Source organism: Martes martes, assembly GCF_963455335.1.
Source record: "Martes martes genome assembly, chromosome: 8".
NCBI lineage: Eukaryota > Metazoa > Chordata > Mammalia > Carnivora > Mustelidae > Martes > Martes martes.
In genome coordinates, this window is record NC_137895.1 from 18,187,233 (window position 1) to 18,204,368 (window position 17,136).

The following is a 17,136-nucleotide window of genomic DNA, read 5'->3' on the forward strand; positions in this document are numbered from 1 at the left end:
CCTCTATGCAAAGGAGAGTCAAAAGTAGCAGACCAGAAAGGAACAGAGATAATATACATTAATAGTCACCTTACAGGCAATATAATGACACCAAATACATGCCTTTCAATAGTTACACTCAATGTAAATGGGCTAAATGACCCAATCAAAAGACACGGGGTATTACGATGGATAAAAAAAACAAGACCCATCGATATGCTGCCTGCAAGAAACTCATTTTTCATCCAAATACACCTCCATATTTAAAGCAAGCAGGTAGAAAACAACTTACGATGCTAATGGACATCAAAAGGAAGCTGGGGTGGCAAGCCTTATCTCAGATAAATTAGATTGTAAGCCAAAGGCTATAATAAGAGATAAGGAAGGACACTATATCATACTTAAAATGTTTGTCCAACAAGAAGATCTAACAATTTTAAATATCTATGCCCCTAACATGGGAGCAGCCAACTATACGGACCATTTAATAACAAAATCAAAGAAACACATCAACAATAATACAAGAATAGTAGGGAAATTTAACACCTCCCTTTATTGAAATGGACAGATCATCAAAGCAAAAGATCAACAAGGAAATAAGGGCTTTAAATGACACACTGGACCAGACAGACCTCACAGATATATTCAGAACTTTCCATCCCAAAGCAAGGGATTACACATTCTTCTCTAGTGCCCATGGAACATTATCCAGAATGGATCACATCCTGAGTCACAAATCAGCTCTCAGCTAGTACCAAAAGATTGGGATCATTTCCTGCATATTTTCAGACCACAATGCTTTGAAAATAGAACTCAATCACAAAGTTGGAAGGAACTCAAATACGTAGAGGCTAAAGAGCATCCTACTAAAGAATGAATGGGTCAACCAGAAAATAAAAGAAGAATTAAAGAATTCATGGAAACAAATGAAAATGAAAACACAACTATACAAAGTCTTTGGGATACAACAAAGGTGGTCTTGAGAAGAAAGTATATAGCAATACAAGCCTTTCTCAAGAAACAAGAAAGTCCTCAAATACACAACCTAACCCTACATCTAAGGGAGCTGGAGAAAAAAACAGCAAAGAAAGCCTAAACCCAGCATGAGAAGAGAAATAATAAAGATTAGAGCAGAAATCAATGAAACAGAAACCAAAAGAACAGTAGAAGAGATCAACGAAACCAGGATCTGGTTCTTTGAAAGAATTTATAAGATTGATAAACCCCTGGTCAGACTTATCCAAAAGAAAGGAGAAAGGACCCAAATTAGTAAAATCATGAAAGAAAGAGGAGCGATCACAACCAACACCAAAGAAATACTAATGATTATAAGAGCATATTATGAGCAAATTTGATATTCCAGCAAAGTTGATAATCTGGAAGAAATGGATGCATTCCTAGAGACATATAAACTAGCAAAACTGAGCCAGGAAGAAATAGAAAGCCTGAACAGACCCATCACCTGTAAGGAGATTGAAGCAGTCATCAAAAATCTCCCAAGAAACAAGAGCCCAGGGCCAGATGGCTTCCCAGGGGAATTCTACCAAACATTTAAAGAAGAATTAATACCTATTCTCCTGAAACTGTTCCAAAAATAGAAATGGAAGGAAAACTTCCAAACTCATTTTATGAGGTCCACATTACCTTGATCCCCAAACCAGACAAAGACCCCATCAAAAAAGAGAATTATAGACCAATATCCCTCATGAACATGGATGTAAAAATTCTCACCAAAACACTAGCCAATAGGATCCAACAGTACATGAAAAGGATTATTCACCATGCCCTAGTGGGATTTATTCCTGGGCTGCAAGGTTGTTTCAACATCCACAAATCAATGTGATACAATACCTTACTAAAAGAAAGAACAAGAACCATAGGATACTCTCAATAGATGCTGAAAAAGCATTTGACAAAGTATGGCATTCTTTCTTGATCAAAACTCTTCACAGTGTAGGGATAGAGGATACATCCTTCAACATGGCAAAAGCCATCTATGAGAAACCCATAGTGAATATCATTCTTAATGGGGAAGTACAGAGAACTTTTCCCCTAAGGTCAGGAACATGGCAGGGATGTCCACTATCACCACTGGTATTCAACATAGTACTAGAAGTCCTAGCCTCAGCAATCAGAGAACAAAAAGAAATAAAAGGCATCTGAATCAGCAAAGAAGAAGTCAAACTCTCACCCTGCAGGTGATATGATACTTCATGTGGAAAACTCAGAAGACACCACTCCCAAACTGCTAGAACTCATACAGGAATTCAGGAAAGTGTCAGGATATAAAATCAATGCACATAAATCAGTTCTATTTCTATATACCAACAGCAAGACAGAAGAAAGAGAAATTGAGTTGGTCCCATTTACAACTGCACCCAAAACCATAAGATACCTAAGAATAAACCTAACCAAAGAGGCAAAGAATCTGTACTCAGAAAACTATAGTGTATTCATGAAAGAAATTGAGGAAGACACAAAGAAATGGAAAAAACGTTCCATGCTCATGGATCGGAAGAACAATTATTGTGAAAATGTCTATCCTACCTAGAGCAATCTACACATTTAATACAATCTCTATCAAAATACCATCAACTTTTTTCAGAGAAATGGAACAAATAATCCTAAAATTTATATGGAACCAGAAAAGACCCCAATTATCCAGAAGAATGTTGAAAAAGAAAACCAAAGTTGGTAACATCACAATTCCAGACTTCAAGCTCTATTACAAAGCTGTAACCAACAAGACAGTATGGTACTGGCACAAAAACAGACACATAGATCAATGGAGCAGAATCAAGAGCCCAGAAATGGACCCTCAATTCTATGGTCAACTAATCTTCGACAAAGCAGGAAAGAATGTCCAATGGAAAAAAAAAACAAAAACAGTCTCTTCAACAAATGGTGTTGGGAAAACTGGACAGCTATATGCAGAAGAATGAAACTGGACCATTTCCTTATACCACACACAAAAATTGACTCCAAATGGATGAAAGACCTTAATGTGAGACAGGAATGCATCAAAATCCTTGAGGAGAACACAGGCAGCAACCACTTTGACCTCAGCTGCAGCAACTTCTTCCTACAAACATTGCCAAAGGCAAGGGAATCAAGGGCAAAAATGAACTATTGGGACGTCATCAAGATCAAAAGCTTTTGTACGGCAAAGGAAAGAGTCAGCAAAACCAAAAGACAACCGACAGAATGGGAGAAGATATTTGCAAATGACCTATCAGATAAAGGGCTAGTATCTAAAATCTATAAAGAACTTATCAAACTCAATACCCGAAGAACAAATAATCCAATCAATAAATGGTAGAAGATATGGACAGAAATTTCTGCAAAGAATACATCCAAGTGGCCAACAGACACATGAAAAAGTGCTCAACATCACTTGGTGTCAGGGAAATACAAATCAAAACCACAGTGAGATCGCACCTCACATCAGTCAGAATGGCTAAAATGAACAAGTCAGGTGTTGGCGAGGATGCTGAGAAAGGGGAACTCTCCTACACTGTTGTTGGGAATGCAAGCTAGTGCAGCCACTCTGGAAAACAATATGGAGGTTCCTCAAAAAGTTGAAAAAAGAGCTACCCTATGACCCAGCAATTGCACTACTGGGTATTAATCCTAAAGATACAAATATAGTGATTTAAAGGGGCATGTGCACCCAAATGTTTATGGCAGCAATGTCCATAATAGCCAAACTATGGAGAAAACCTAGATGTCTACCAACAGATAAATGTATAAAGAAGATGTGATACACACACACACATACACACACACACACACACACACACACACACACACACATAATGGAATACTATGCAGTCATCAAAAACTGAAATCTTGTCATTTGCAACGATGTGGATGGAACTAGAGTGAATTACATTAAGTGTAAAAAGTCAATGAGAGAAAGACAATTATCATATGACCACACTGATATGAGGAATTTGAGAAACAAATCAGAGGATCATAGGGGAAGGGAGGGAAAAATGAAACAAGATGAAAAAAGAGAGGGAGACAAACTATAAGAGACTCTTAATCTCAGGAAACAATCTGAGGGTTTTTAGAGGGGAGGGGAGTGTGAGGGATCAGGTGGCTGGGTGATGGACATTGGGGAGGGTATCTGCTATGGTTACAAAAAAAAAAGGAAAAAAATAGGTTTCTAATCCACCTTTCTCCCTTTCACTTGCCCTTCCTCCATGGCACAAACAAGTGTGAAGGGAAGATAGTTTATTTAGAAATGTTTAGAATCTTCTTATATATCTTTGCTTATCAGCAACCAGCACCAATTTCTTGGAGGTAACATGAATTCATCTTTCCAAATTTTCATCCCCAGCCATACTTGGCTTTCTTGGTAAGTAAACAGTGTTGGATGCTGTCCTTTTTCCCTTTCCATTTCAATATTTATTCAAAATATGTGATTCAGATCCTAGGATTATGGTAGGAAAGGACCAAATTGGGAGACATGTCCTCTAATATAACACACAATGTTAAAAACACCCTGAATATCAGCCTCTGTTTTTAATTTGTTTTTGCCAACACCCTTATGAAATCATCTTCTATGGAGTGGTGGATGAATAAAAACACAAGATTGGGGGCCACTAGGGAATTCTAGTTATTATTATTTATTATGCACTGATGGTCTCACTAAATCCTCATAATAACACTAAAGGAGACAATACTGTTTCTATTTTTACAGATGAAGACAAGACAGCATATGCTTGGTAAACTGAAGGTTCCTAGGGCTGAAGCCTAGTCTGAGTGTAAGCCAAAGCTCTAATTCTCTGTAAATGCTGCCTCTCAAAATCAAGCTTGTGGGTCAGGACAACATGGCTGGAGTGAGTTCGATCATTCATTCATTCATGCATTCACCCACTTATTCACCCAGCCAACAGAAGTGTAGTGCATGTCTCGCATGCAATAGCACCATGGGAGGTACTAGGGAGAAAGACGAATCAGTGCCTGCTTTCAAGGAACCATGGATTAGGACACAGTGTCTCTGATGTGGCAGGTCAAAGTTATTTCACAGTCTGCAAATTTATGGGGGTGAGATGTCTATGTATAGGCATAGGTTTCATGGGGGTGAGATGTCTATATATGGGCATAGGTTTTATGGAAAAGTCAATTTTGGTAGATCCTTCTTTGATTCAAATATTTGATTCAAAAAATATAAAAGCCACAACTAAGGAAGCCTTGGAGAAAGGTCACCTGACGTATCCTTTCTGGGAGACTGAATCTGGCAGGCACTGTCCCTACCATGCCCACATTCTCTAGGCCTTACCAATTCTTTGACTTCTAGCCAACTTCCAATGTCCTGTGAGCCCTTCCCAGGATGGCTGCTCTGCCCAAGTGCTCACTGGGGGCTGGAATCAGCCTGTTGTCTTCTCTGGCTTCCAAAGGCTACCCACATTGCTTGGCTTGTGGTCCCCTTTCATTTTCAAAGACAGCAAAGGCTGGCAGAGTCTTCCTCACATCTCATCACTCTGACACAGTATCTTTTGCATTCCTCCTCCATATTTAAGGGGTACAATAGGCCCATCTGGATCATCCAGCATAATCTCTTTATTTTAAGGTCAGATGATTACTAACCTGAATCCCATCTGCAACCTGAATTCTTCTTGCCATGTAAGGTAACATACGCTTAGGTCCAAGGGATTCGGATGTGGACATCTGGGAGAGGTCCTTATTTTGCCTACCACACTGTGGTTCCCGCTCCCCTATGATAGGGTGACTCCAAGAGAAATGCTCTACAGTTCTACAGTAACACCCAGTTCCCCAAGGCATGAAGCTCTAATCATCTATGCTGTTTTCTGGCTTGATAACACATCCCTTATATTCCCTACGTCATTTTCTGAGTGTTTCTGGGATATGCCAAATATGCTCCCTGTACTGAAATCCCTGTCTCAGGGTCTACTTCTGGGGAGAGCCCAGAGAATAGACAAACCAGTATCAATTTGTTTGTTTGCTTGTTTAATCCGCAAATGGAGCCAACAATCCTTGATCCCCTCAGGTGTTTGAGAACTCCCGAGAGGAAGGAACAGAATCTGGTGGGACCTATCACGGAAAAAGAAGTCCCTGGGAAGAAGGTCTATGCTGAGACCAGGACCCAGAAAGACCTCAATGGGATCCTGGAGCCTGGAGAGAGGGAACCATATGCTGCCAAGTTTGCCAGAAAGCATTACTGGGGAGCAGCTGACTGCCGGTGCTGAAAACCACAGAAAACACTGTCTCTCTTTTCAAAGACCGCATTTCTTGTCAATTCTGTGTTTTGCCTGTGTAGACTTCATTCTACATAACTCTTTGGAGTTTCTCCTTCAAGGAATAGCCTTTCTGGGGGCTTCAGCTGCCTAAGCTAAGTTTTACTCCCAGTCCTTAAAAATGCATTTGATTACACAAAAATCAGACTTACCTGCTGAACAGCTGGGCCCGAACAAGTTGTCTTCAGCACAGGTTTCGCAGGCCGTTCCCCCAAACCCGTCCTGTGGAAAACCAGGTAGATGGCGTGAGACCCAAGCAATCGATGTTCCAGGAAGCCCTGGGATTTCTTTTTCCTTTCCTTTTTTTTTTTTTAAGAGTTTATTTATTTACTTGACAGACAGAGATCACAAGTAGGCATAGAGGCAGGCAGAGAGAGAGAGAGAGGAGAAAGCAGGCTTCCCACCGAGCAGAGAGCCCGACGTGGGGCTCGATCCCCCTGAGATGAAGGCAGAGGCTTTAACCCGCTGAGCCACCCAGGCGCCCCCAGCCCTGGGATTTCTAACTGATGATCTGGTCAGCATTTTTTTCTCAACTATCTTCCTTCTGTCCTTTCCTGAAGCTCCTTCTTCCTATTTCTGCCTTTATACTTGACTGTTTTGTGTTATAATGCATACATTCACCCTGCATCATTTTTCACCAAGAGTCTGGAGCTCCTCAGAAGGAAGCTGGTTTGTCAACCCAAAGATACAAACAGAGGGCAAGTGCTAACTGCCACATATAATTTTACTCAAGAGTGAAATGAACACTCTTTCAGTTTTGCATTTCTGAAGACAATTGAGCTCTATCCCTTTCACGGGGATTTCTTTGTATTTAAATTATCAAAGGTTTGAAGCTCACAAAAAGTCACTTTTGTGGGATAACAATAGACATTCTTCCTTGGCAGACCCAGTGACCACAGAGTAGTCTGTTCATAGTGGGGATTCCTAACAGGGACAGACAGATCCAGTAATTTCTACAGCCCTGTAGAGTTTCATGAAATATTTTCACACATACAAACTCATTGCACTTTTTCAACAAATGTAATGATGTAGGTATTTTTTTTTTAATCAAACCCATTTTACAGAAGGATGTGCTTAAGCCTGAGGAGAGAACTGACTCTCTCAAAGGTCTCCAGCCCCTAAGAGATCATTTTGTCACAAATCGTATGCTCATTTTACTAATAGCTCTACTTCTTAGAGACTCCACCTAGTGTATATGTGTTTAAGGAGGGACAAAAGGGAAGGGGGGGGGGGAAGGAGAACACGTCTGTGAGCTTACCTGGCAGGAACAAGTTCCGTTTCCTTCCATGCCTTCCGCACAAATGCCCCTGCCGCTGCAGGGGGACCTCGCACCTCCCGGACACTCTAGAGAATCAGAGAGCTCACATTCATTCATTCGTGACTGCACACAGCATTTTGCAAGGATGTACTGAGCATTTACTATGCGTCAGGTAGTGTGCTAGTTACCAGGGATAAGAAATGATTAAAGACCCTGATGATGTCACCCAGGGTTATGCGGGGAAGGCGAGTGAATCACAATATAATCAGGGGCTCTCCTAGAAGGCTTTGAACTGTCTACCATTTCTTGAGCATTTGTTATACTTTATACTTTTTAATTTTTATGCTTCAAATTTTTCTAATTGAGTTATTCCCACTGAAACCCTGAGATGTTGCTATAGGTACTGGTTAGCAGATGAAGAGAGGTCACGTGGGTTTAGAGAGGTCAGAGAGGTCACATAACTTGACCAAGATTTCCTAGTTTATAAGTTACAAAGCTGGGACTTTGGTTCAGGTCTCAGCATGACTCTAAAACCGGGCTTCTCCCTCAGTGCTCTAGACAGGGGACTGAGGGAGCCCCGAGAAGGAAGGTATTGAGGTGAGACATCTGGGAAGACATCCTGAGGAGGAGTCATTCAAGCTGGGGTTTTAAAGGCTTGGTAGGAGTTTGTTTGTGTGAACAAGGTAGGATCATATATTATCCCAAATTAAAGTTAGGAAGACAAATGCATTTCACAAAATAGCCGATGATAGAGTTCTAGATAATAATAAAGGATGCACATATACACTACTCAAAGCAACCCCCTGAAGGGAAGTCCTATTTTTAGCCCCATTTTCTAGATAAGGAAACTGAGGCACAGATAGTAGAGTGACTTGCCCAAAGCCATCCAGCTGACCAGGGGTAATGAGGGACTCTCCCTTCCTCTACCACAAGTGTCCACTTGTTGGCGCTCCCTCCTCTCCTACTCCCATCAACAAAGCTCTCCTGTGCCACAAGCTTGCTCTGCCATATATATCTCTTCCAAGAAACCAACATCCATAGAAAATGAAAAATTGTTCTTGGAAAAAGAGACTTTTAACTACAGAAAGAAACAGTTCTGCCAAAGAGACCCTGTTGGCTTGCTTGAGTTACTAGGCTAGTTCTGGAAAAGAATATTTATAACTTGTGGGTATGGGGAGGTGAGAGAGTCGAGTTCCACACCCATGGATGGTGTTCTCTCTGGCTTCCCTCTTCCCTGCACGCAGAATGTTGGCAACCTACAGAGTCTAGATGACACATTTTGCGTCTGTGGTCTTCCGTCCCATGACTGTGTTGCAGCCAGGTTTTGAACCCTGGCAGGTGCTCCAGAGTCTACCACACTTAACAGTGCTTATCGCTATGGTATATACTGATCAAGCCCTGGTGTAGCCCAGTGCAGATAACAGAAATGTTTATGAGAGGAGCAAAGGAGAAGACACACTGACATGTAACTAATATTTATAAATCACTTTGAAAACTAATATGTTGGTTTGGGCCTCTCCCAACAATCGGAGCACTGGCTATGTGAGTCACAGAAGAGTCACAAAAGAGCCCGGACTCTGCCATCAGCATCTCCTGGGTTGTTGCTGTACCCTTTTGGGAAAAATCAATGCATGACACTGAAATTCAGCTCAAGTGTCTTCCTGGCAGGTTGCTGTAAGGCCTGGAAATATTAGGTGCTTACTCAATGGCTGTTATTATTTAGAGTGGGTACTCCGCATCCTCTCTAGTTTCTGTTCTTTCAGACTGGCGCTATAACAGGTAACAATACTCAGGAAATATATTATCAGGAATCTGTTTGAATCAGGACTCTGTAAGGTCTTGGGTGTACAAGGTGAACACACAGGCCAGGTCCCTTATTTCCATGGTCTTACCAGTCTAGTGGGGGAGAAAGTTATGGATTAATGGACAATCAGATAAATACTGGTTTACAAAATGAGGCTAATGGGAGAAGAGTTTTCTTCAATCCAGTTACCTGAAGTTACCAACAGTGACCCCAAACAACCTAATCCTCAATGGCCCAGTTGACTTAGATTTGGTCTCATTAGGGGGCAACTGCTAGATCGTTAAAGAAGGGCCCTGTTAAAGATTGTGGTCTTTATCTTAAAAAGAGCAGCAGGAGGTGGGGATGAAGAGCGGGGAGAGGGCCTGATCAAGCAGGTACCAGGTAAACACTTCGAAGTTCATCTGAAGCTCAACTGAAACACTTGTGTTCACAACGCTGAACAAGGGGTGCTATGAGAGCATTTCCATGGATTGTTCACTATCCAATGGCCCTTCTTCTATTTCCTTTTGATGTTAGGCCCTTACTGGTTTGAAATGGTATTTTGAGGACTAGGCCCACCTCTGGGCAGGGCCAGGAAGATAGAGGGGTGACAGCTCTGCCACAGTTTCCCTCTCTTGGTCCCTGTGCCTCTCCCTACAACTAGGCATGCAAGATGCTCTCCGAGTAACTGGTAGCTTACCTTGTGGGCTGGCTCAGAAGAACACAGGGCCTCCCAGCTCTGGGACTCAGCAATCAGTGCCACCTTGCAGAAATGTTTTCCTAGGCATTTTTACTCTATAGACGATGACACCAGGATCCCTGTTCCCACACTTGCATTCTGTTCGTCAGCTTCCTTCACTGCATTGGACCACCTCATCGCCCACCTCCCATTTCTTCTGTCCATCCCACTGCCCAGACATATGCTTCTCTCCACACCTTGCCTGTAGCTCCCCCAACCCCCATTCAAACACGTTCTCCTGGGTCCTCCTCTAAGGCAGATATGACTCTTCCATCCTCTGGGTGTCCCTTCCACTCGGCCTGTGCCTTCTGATAATATATAGAGTAGAACACAAGGCAAAGCCATCTACTGAGAACACAATTATAGGCCAAAGGCTGGTCACAGGAGAATTAGGGAGTATCTCCCATTCGAGTTCCTGAGAGTGTGATGCTATGTCGAGGAAGTCTGGGCCTCCTTTTTCCTTAGGATGCAACTAACAGGCCCTTCTTTTAAAAAATTTAAGCAGGTTTTCCTGTGAAGGTGATTCATTGGACCAGCTGTTTCTAATCACCTGGGGAAGGAGGTGAGGGGAGGAGGAATTGTTACAAAGATAGGTTCCTGAGGCCCTCCTCTCCAGGTAGAGTCGTTATGAAAACTCACCTCTCAGATGTGCACTGTGGGTGCATAATTTCCCTGTTGGCAACCATCCTGTTCATGAGGCCATACTTTCCACATCTGCTTCTAGCCAGTGCCTGAGCATGGCAGGGATACCAGGGTGGATACTAGAGCAGGCCCTTTCCTGCAAAATGGAGGACTCCCCTGTTCGGTGACTTTGGCTGCAGTGCTCCCCAACAGCTTTACCCAATGTTCTTAGAATTACATGTAGTCTATGACTTTTCCAATCCAACCTCCCTTGGTTCCCTCTCCTATTCAAAAGAGTCAGACCTGCATCTTTTTATTTGAGAAGTTAAATTTGAACTTAAAGTCCTTCCTACAAAGAAAACTCCATGCCAGGTGGCTTCACTAGTGCATATACCTCATATTTAAGGAGGAAATCATACCAATTATACGAAAGCTCTTCTGAAAAATTGAGGAAGATGGAACAGCTCCTTCAACATGGAAAGCATTCTTACTCTGATTCCCAAGCCTGACAAATACTTAAAAGGAAATTACAGATCAGCATCTCTAATCCACACAGACACGAAAGTTCTTTAAAAAAAAATCTAAGGCAAGAAAACTCAACAGGAGATCAAAGAGAAGAATAGCAGCAATTCTAAGAACAGAAAAGCAACCACTTTCTGGAAGGTAGGACATGTGGAGGAGTGATTCCGAGGTGATATATACGGGAAGATAGACCGCAGGGGGAGGAGTTGGCCCCTGGCAAGTGGTAAAGCAGTGGGGCACAAAATCAGAACTTTTAGAAGTCTGCTCCACTGAGAGATGTGGCTCCATAGGCTAAGCAGGGGGTAGAGCCCTTGTGGGGACAGTGTGGTCTCAGGACCCGAGGGGTCCCCAAAAGACCAGGGGTATCTGAGTGTGGCAGAGCTCCCATGTATTGGAAGGGGAAGCTGGCTACAGAGATGGAGCCAAGGAGTGAGCTCTCAGCTCTGGCTTACCTTAAACCATGAACCGAGACAGAGTTGGACCACTACTCTTTGAGCAGGGACCCCACAAGTGGCAGATCCAAGGAGACCCCCACCTTCCTCCTATAGGAAGAGCAGCGTGGGAACACGCAGCAGGAATCTGCTGGGTTTAGAGACTTCAAATGGGGCCGTGCGCCAGAGATAGAAACACTCGGTCACAGGCTGGGTGAGCTTGGAGCATGGCTGGAGTGAGAATACAATACCCAGTGGGAAACAGGAGTGATTGACTTCTTTTCTCCAAGGGTGCACTGAAGAGGGGGATGCCCAAGCTCTTGGCTCCTCCAGGTCAGAGACTGGGAGGCTGCCATCTTTATTCTCCTCCTCCAAAGCTGTACGGAAAGTGTTCAGGGAACAAAAGCTAATGAGAGCAAACCCAAGCAGATTGCTTATCCTGGCCCTTGCCAAGGGTGGTGCAATTCTGCCTCAGGCAAAGACATTTGATAATCACTGCAACAGGCACCTCCCCCAGAAGATCAGCAAGAACATCCAGCTAAGATCAATTTTACTGATCAATAAGAACTACAAAACACCAGTGCTAGAGAAATGCAGCAAAATAGAATTCATGGCTTTTTCCCCATGATTATTTAGTCTTTCAAAGTTAAATTTTTAAAATGTTCATTATTTTTTCTTTTTCTGGTTTTTTTGAATATTTCCTCTTTCCCATTTTAACCTAGTTTATCTTATCAATACCTTTTTAAAAATCTTTTTCAATTTGCATTTTTATAGTCATATTCTAACCCTTCATTGTTCTTAACCTTATTTTTTGAATACATATAAGTTTTTCTTTCTTTAAAATATTGGGATACAGTTTCTTCTAACAGATCAAAATATACCCTAAATCTGGCATATGGCTTTGTTCTAGTCTCCAGCCTGATGACATTCACTCCTTCTTTTTTTCTTCTTTTTTGACCAACTTATTATCTTATCAATTCCTTTTTTTTAACTCAAATCTTTTTATTTATGAAAGTGATAATTTTCTCTCTATGTGTGAGTTGAGTTGATCCAGAGATAGAAAACCAGAGACTTAAATTTCAACTGAAATAAGAGTCTTGTTCCTTCATACTTGGGGGGATTACTCATTCAACAATCCTCTCAGTTTAGGCATGGTGTTAGAAAAGACTAGTTTCAGCTACAAGTAATAAAGATGCTCAAATAACAGCAGCTTCAAATGTATTGCTCTCAGATATAAATGAACTCTAGAGATAAACATTTCAGAGCTTGTCTGGTAACTCTGTAATTATTAGACCCAGACTCCTTGTATTTTATTGTTCTACCATTTCCAACATCAGGCTGTGGTTTGAGATGACTTCCTAGGTGCCGTGAGGTCCACGTATCAGCAGGAGGATGGAGAAGAATCTGTGAAAGTTCTCCACCTCAACTTTCAGGAATATTTTCAATTCCTTTTTTAAAATCTTTTTAGATTTTCATCTTTACAGTCATATTCCATCCCTTCATTGCATTTACCCTTATGTTTGTATATATAAAAAAGTTTTTCTTTTTTTAAATTATTGGGAGGCTGTTTCTTCTAAGAAACCAAAATACACTGCAAAACAAGTGTGTGGCTCTGTTCTATTCACCAGTCTACTATATATACTATATATAGTATGTACTATATATATAGTGTGTGTGTGTGTATATATATATATAGTCTATAGACTATATATAGTACATAGTCTATAGTACAATATGTACTATATAGTACTATATATATAGTACTATATATATAGTACATAGTCTATAGTACTATATATATATACTATATATATATACATTCACCAGTCTACTATATATACTATATATAGTATGTACTATATATATAGTATATATATAGTCTATATATATATACTATATATATAGTACATACTATATATAGTATATATAGTAGACTGGTGAATGTATATATATATAAAAATAAACAAAAAAATATATTTATTTGTTTATTTATTTATATAAATATATATATTTATTTATTCATTTTATTTAATTAATTTATTTATTTGTTTATTTTTTATTTATTTTTATTATATATATACACTATATATAGTATATACTATATATAGTATATATAGTAGACTGGTGAATATATATATATATATATATATATATATATTTATTTATTTATTTTTTCCTTGTTTCTTCTCCCACTGATTTTGGATCTTTTCTGATTTGGTTAGTGTATATTTTTCTGGGGTCATTGCTACCCTTTAGCATTTTGTCCTTTCATTCATCTATTCTTCTCTGGACAAAATGACAGGGTGGAAAACTCACCTTAAAAAAAAAAAAAGAAAAGAACAAAAGAACAAGAGGCAGTACTGACTGCTGGGGACCTAATCAATACCAACATTAGTTAGATATCAGAGCTAGAGTTCAGAAAGATGATTATAAAGATGCTAGTGATTTTGAAAAAAGCACAGAAGATACTAGAGGATCCCTTTCTGGAGAAATAAACTCCCTTTCTGAAGAAATAAAAGAATTAAAATCTAACCAAGTTGAAATCAAAAGAGCTATTAATGAGGTGAAATAAAAAATGGAGTTTCTTACTGTTAGGATAAATGAGGCAGAAGAGAGAATTAGTGATATAGAAGACCAAATGATGGAGAATAAAGAAGCTGAGAAAAAGAGAGATAAACAACTACTGGACCATGAGAAGAGAATTTGAGAGATAAGTAATACCATAAGATGAAACAATATTAGAATAACTGGCATCCCAGAAGAATAAGAAAGAGAAAGAGGGGCAGAAGGTATATTGGAGCAAATTACAGCAGAGAAATCCCCTATATGGGGAAGGGAACAAGCATCAAAATCCAGGAGACACAGAGAACCCTCTCAAAATCAATAAAAATTGTTCAACACCCTGTCATCTAATAGTAAAACTACAAGTCTCAATGACAAAGAGAGAACCCTGAAAGCAGCTTAGGACAAGAGATCTGTAACCTACAAAGGTATAAATATTACATTGGCAGCAGACCTATCCACAGAGACCTATCCACAGAAAGGACTGGCATGATATAGTCAGAACACTAAATGAGAAAAATATGCAGCCAAGAATACTATATCCAGCTAGACTCTCATTGAAATTAGAAGTAGATAAAAAGCTTCCAGGACAAACAAAAACTAAAAGAACTTACAAACAACAAACCAGCAAAGAGAAGCCTAAAAATAACAGACCAGAAAGGAACAGAGACAATATACAGTAGCAGTCACCTTACAGGCAATATGATGGCACTAAATACATACCTTCCAGTAGTTACACTGAATGTAAATGGGCTAAATGACCCAATCAAAAGACACAGGGTATCAGGATGGATAAAAAAACAAGGCCCATAGATATGATGCCTGCAAGAAACTCATTTTTCATCCAAATACACCTCCAGATTTAAAGCAAGCAGGTAGAAAACAATTTACTATGCTAATGAACATCAAAACAAAGCTGAGGTGGCAAGTCTTATCTCAGAAAAATTAGATTGTAAGCCAAAGGCTATAATAAGAGATAACAAAGGACACACTATCATACTTAAAATGTTTGTCCAACAAGAAGATCTAACAGTTTTAAATATCTATGCCCTTAACATGGGAGAAGCCAACTATAAAGACCAATTAATAACAAAATCAAAGAAACACATCAAAAATAATACAAGAATAGTAGGGGAATTTAACAACCCCCTTCATTGAAATGGGCAGATCGTCTAAGCAAAAGATCAACAAGGAAATAAAGGCTTTAAATGACACACTGGACCAGATGTCACAGATATATTCAGAACATTCCATCCCAAAACAACAGAATACACATTCTTCTCTAGTGTCCATGGAACATTATCCAGAATGGATCACATCCTGAGTCACAAATCAGGTCTCAACTGGTACCAAAAGATTGGGATCATCGTGACCCATTTTCAGACCACAGTGCTTTGAAAATAGAACTCAATCACAAGAGGAAAGTTGGAAAGAACTCAAATATATGGAGGCTAAAGAGCATCCTACTAAAGAATGAATGGGTCAACCAGGAAATTAAAGAAGAATTAAGAACTCATGGAAACAAATGAAAATGAAAACACAACTGTTCAAAATCTTTGGGATGCAGCAAAGGCAGTCCTGAGAAGAAAGTATATAGCAATACAAGCCTTTCTCAAGAAATAAGGAAGTCCTCAAATACACAACCTAACCCTACATCTAAAGGAGCTGGAGAAAAAACAGCAAAGAAAGCCTAAACCCAGCACGAGAAGAGAAATAATAATCAGAGCAGAAATCAATGAAACAGAAACCAAAAGAACAGTAGAAGAGATCAACAAAACCAGGATCTGGTTCTTTGAAAGAATTTATAAGATTGATAATTCCTGGTCAGACTTATCCAAAAGAAAGGAAAAAGGATCCAAATTAATAAAATCATGAAAGAAAGAGGAGAGATCACAACCAACACCAAAGAAATACTAATGATTATAAGAGCATATTATGAGCCAATTTGATATGCCAGCAAAGTTGATAATCTGGAAGAAATGGATGCATTCCTAGAGACATATAAACTAGCAAAACTGAGCCAGGAAGAAATAGAAAACCTGAACAGACCTATCACCTGTAAGGAGACTGAAGCAGTCATCAAAAATCTCCCAAGAAACAAGAGCCCAGGTCCAGACGGCTTCCCAGGGGAATTCTACCAAACATTTAAAGAAGAATTAATACCTATTCTCCTGAAACTGTTCCAAAAGATAGAAATGGAAGGAAAACTTCCAAACTCATTTTATGAGGTCCACATTACCTTGATCCCCAAACCAGACAAAGACCCCATCAAAAAGGAGAATTATTATGCCTCCATCACAAAGGATGAATATCCAACTTTTGTAGCAACATGGACGGGACTGGAAGAGATTATGCTGAGTGAAATAAGTTAAGCAGAGAGAGTCAATTATCATATGGTTTCACTTATTTGTGGAGCATAACAAATACCATGGAGGACATGGGGAGATGGAGAGGAGAAGGGAGTTGAGGGAAATTAGAAGGGGAGGTGAACCATGAGAGACTATGGACTCTGAAAAACAACCTGAGGGTTTTTGAAGGGGTGGGGGGGTGGGAGGTTGAGGGAACCAGGTGGTGGGTATTAGGGAGGGCACGTATTGCATGGAGCACTGGGTGTGGTTCAAAAATTATGAATACTGTTATGCTGAAAAGAAATAAAAAATTTTAAAAAAAAGGAGAATTATAGACCAATATCCCTCATGAACATGGATGTAAAAATTCTCACCAAAATACTAGCCAATAGGATCCAACAGTACATGAAAAGGATTATTCACCACGACCTAGTGGGATTTATTCCTGGGCTACAAGGTTGTTTCAACATCCACAAATCAATGTGATACAATACATTACTAAAAGAAAGAACAAGAACCATAGGATACTCTCAATAGATGCTGAAAAAGCATTTGACAAAGTACGGCATCCTTTCTTGATCAAAACTCTTCACTGTGTAGGGATAGAGGGAATATGCTTCAATATAGTAA

At 40.0% G+C, this 17,136-nt stretch overlaps 1 protein-coding gene across 1 annotated transcript in view; it reads right to left on the reverse strand.

Moving 5' to 3' along the window:
* Nucleotides 1-17,136, reverse strand: part of STAB2 (stabilin 2) — a gene marked incomplete at its 5' end in the record, with an annotated part of 166,400 nt that overhangs the window by 131,766 nt on the left and 17,498 nt on the right. Inside the window, 2 exons of the mRNA XM_080811181.1 lie at nt 6,395-6,464; nt 7,501-7,586. Of these exons, the coding sequence (XP_080667307.1) occupies nt 6,395-6,464; nt 7,501-7,586 (156 nt within the window). The remainder of the gene's footprint in view (nt 1-6,394; nt 6,465-7,500; nt 7,587-17,136) is intronic.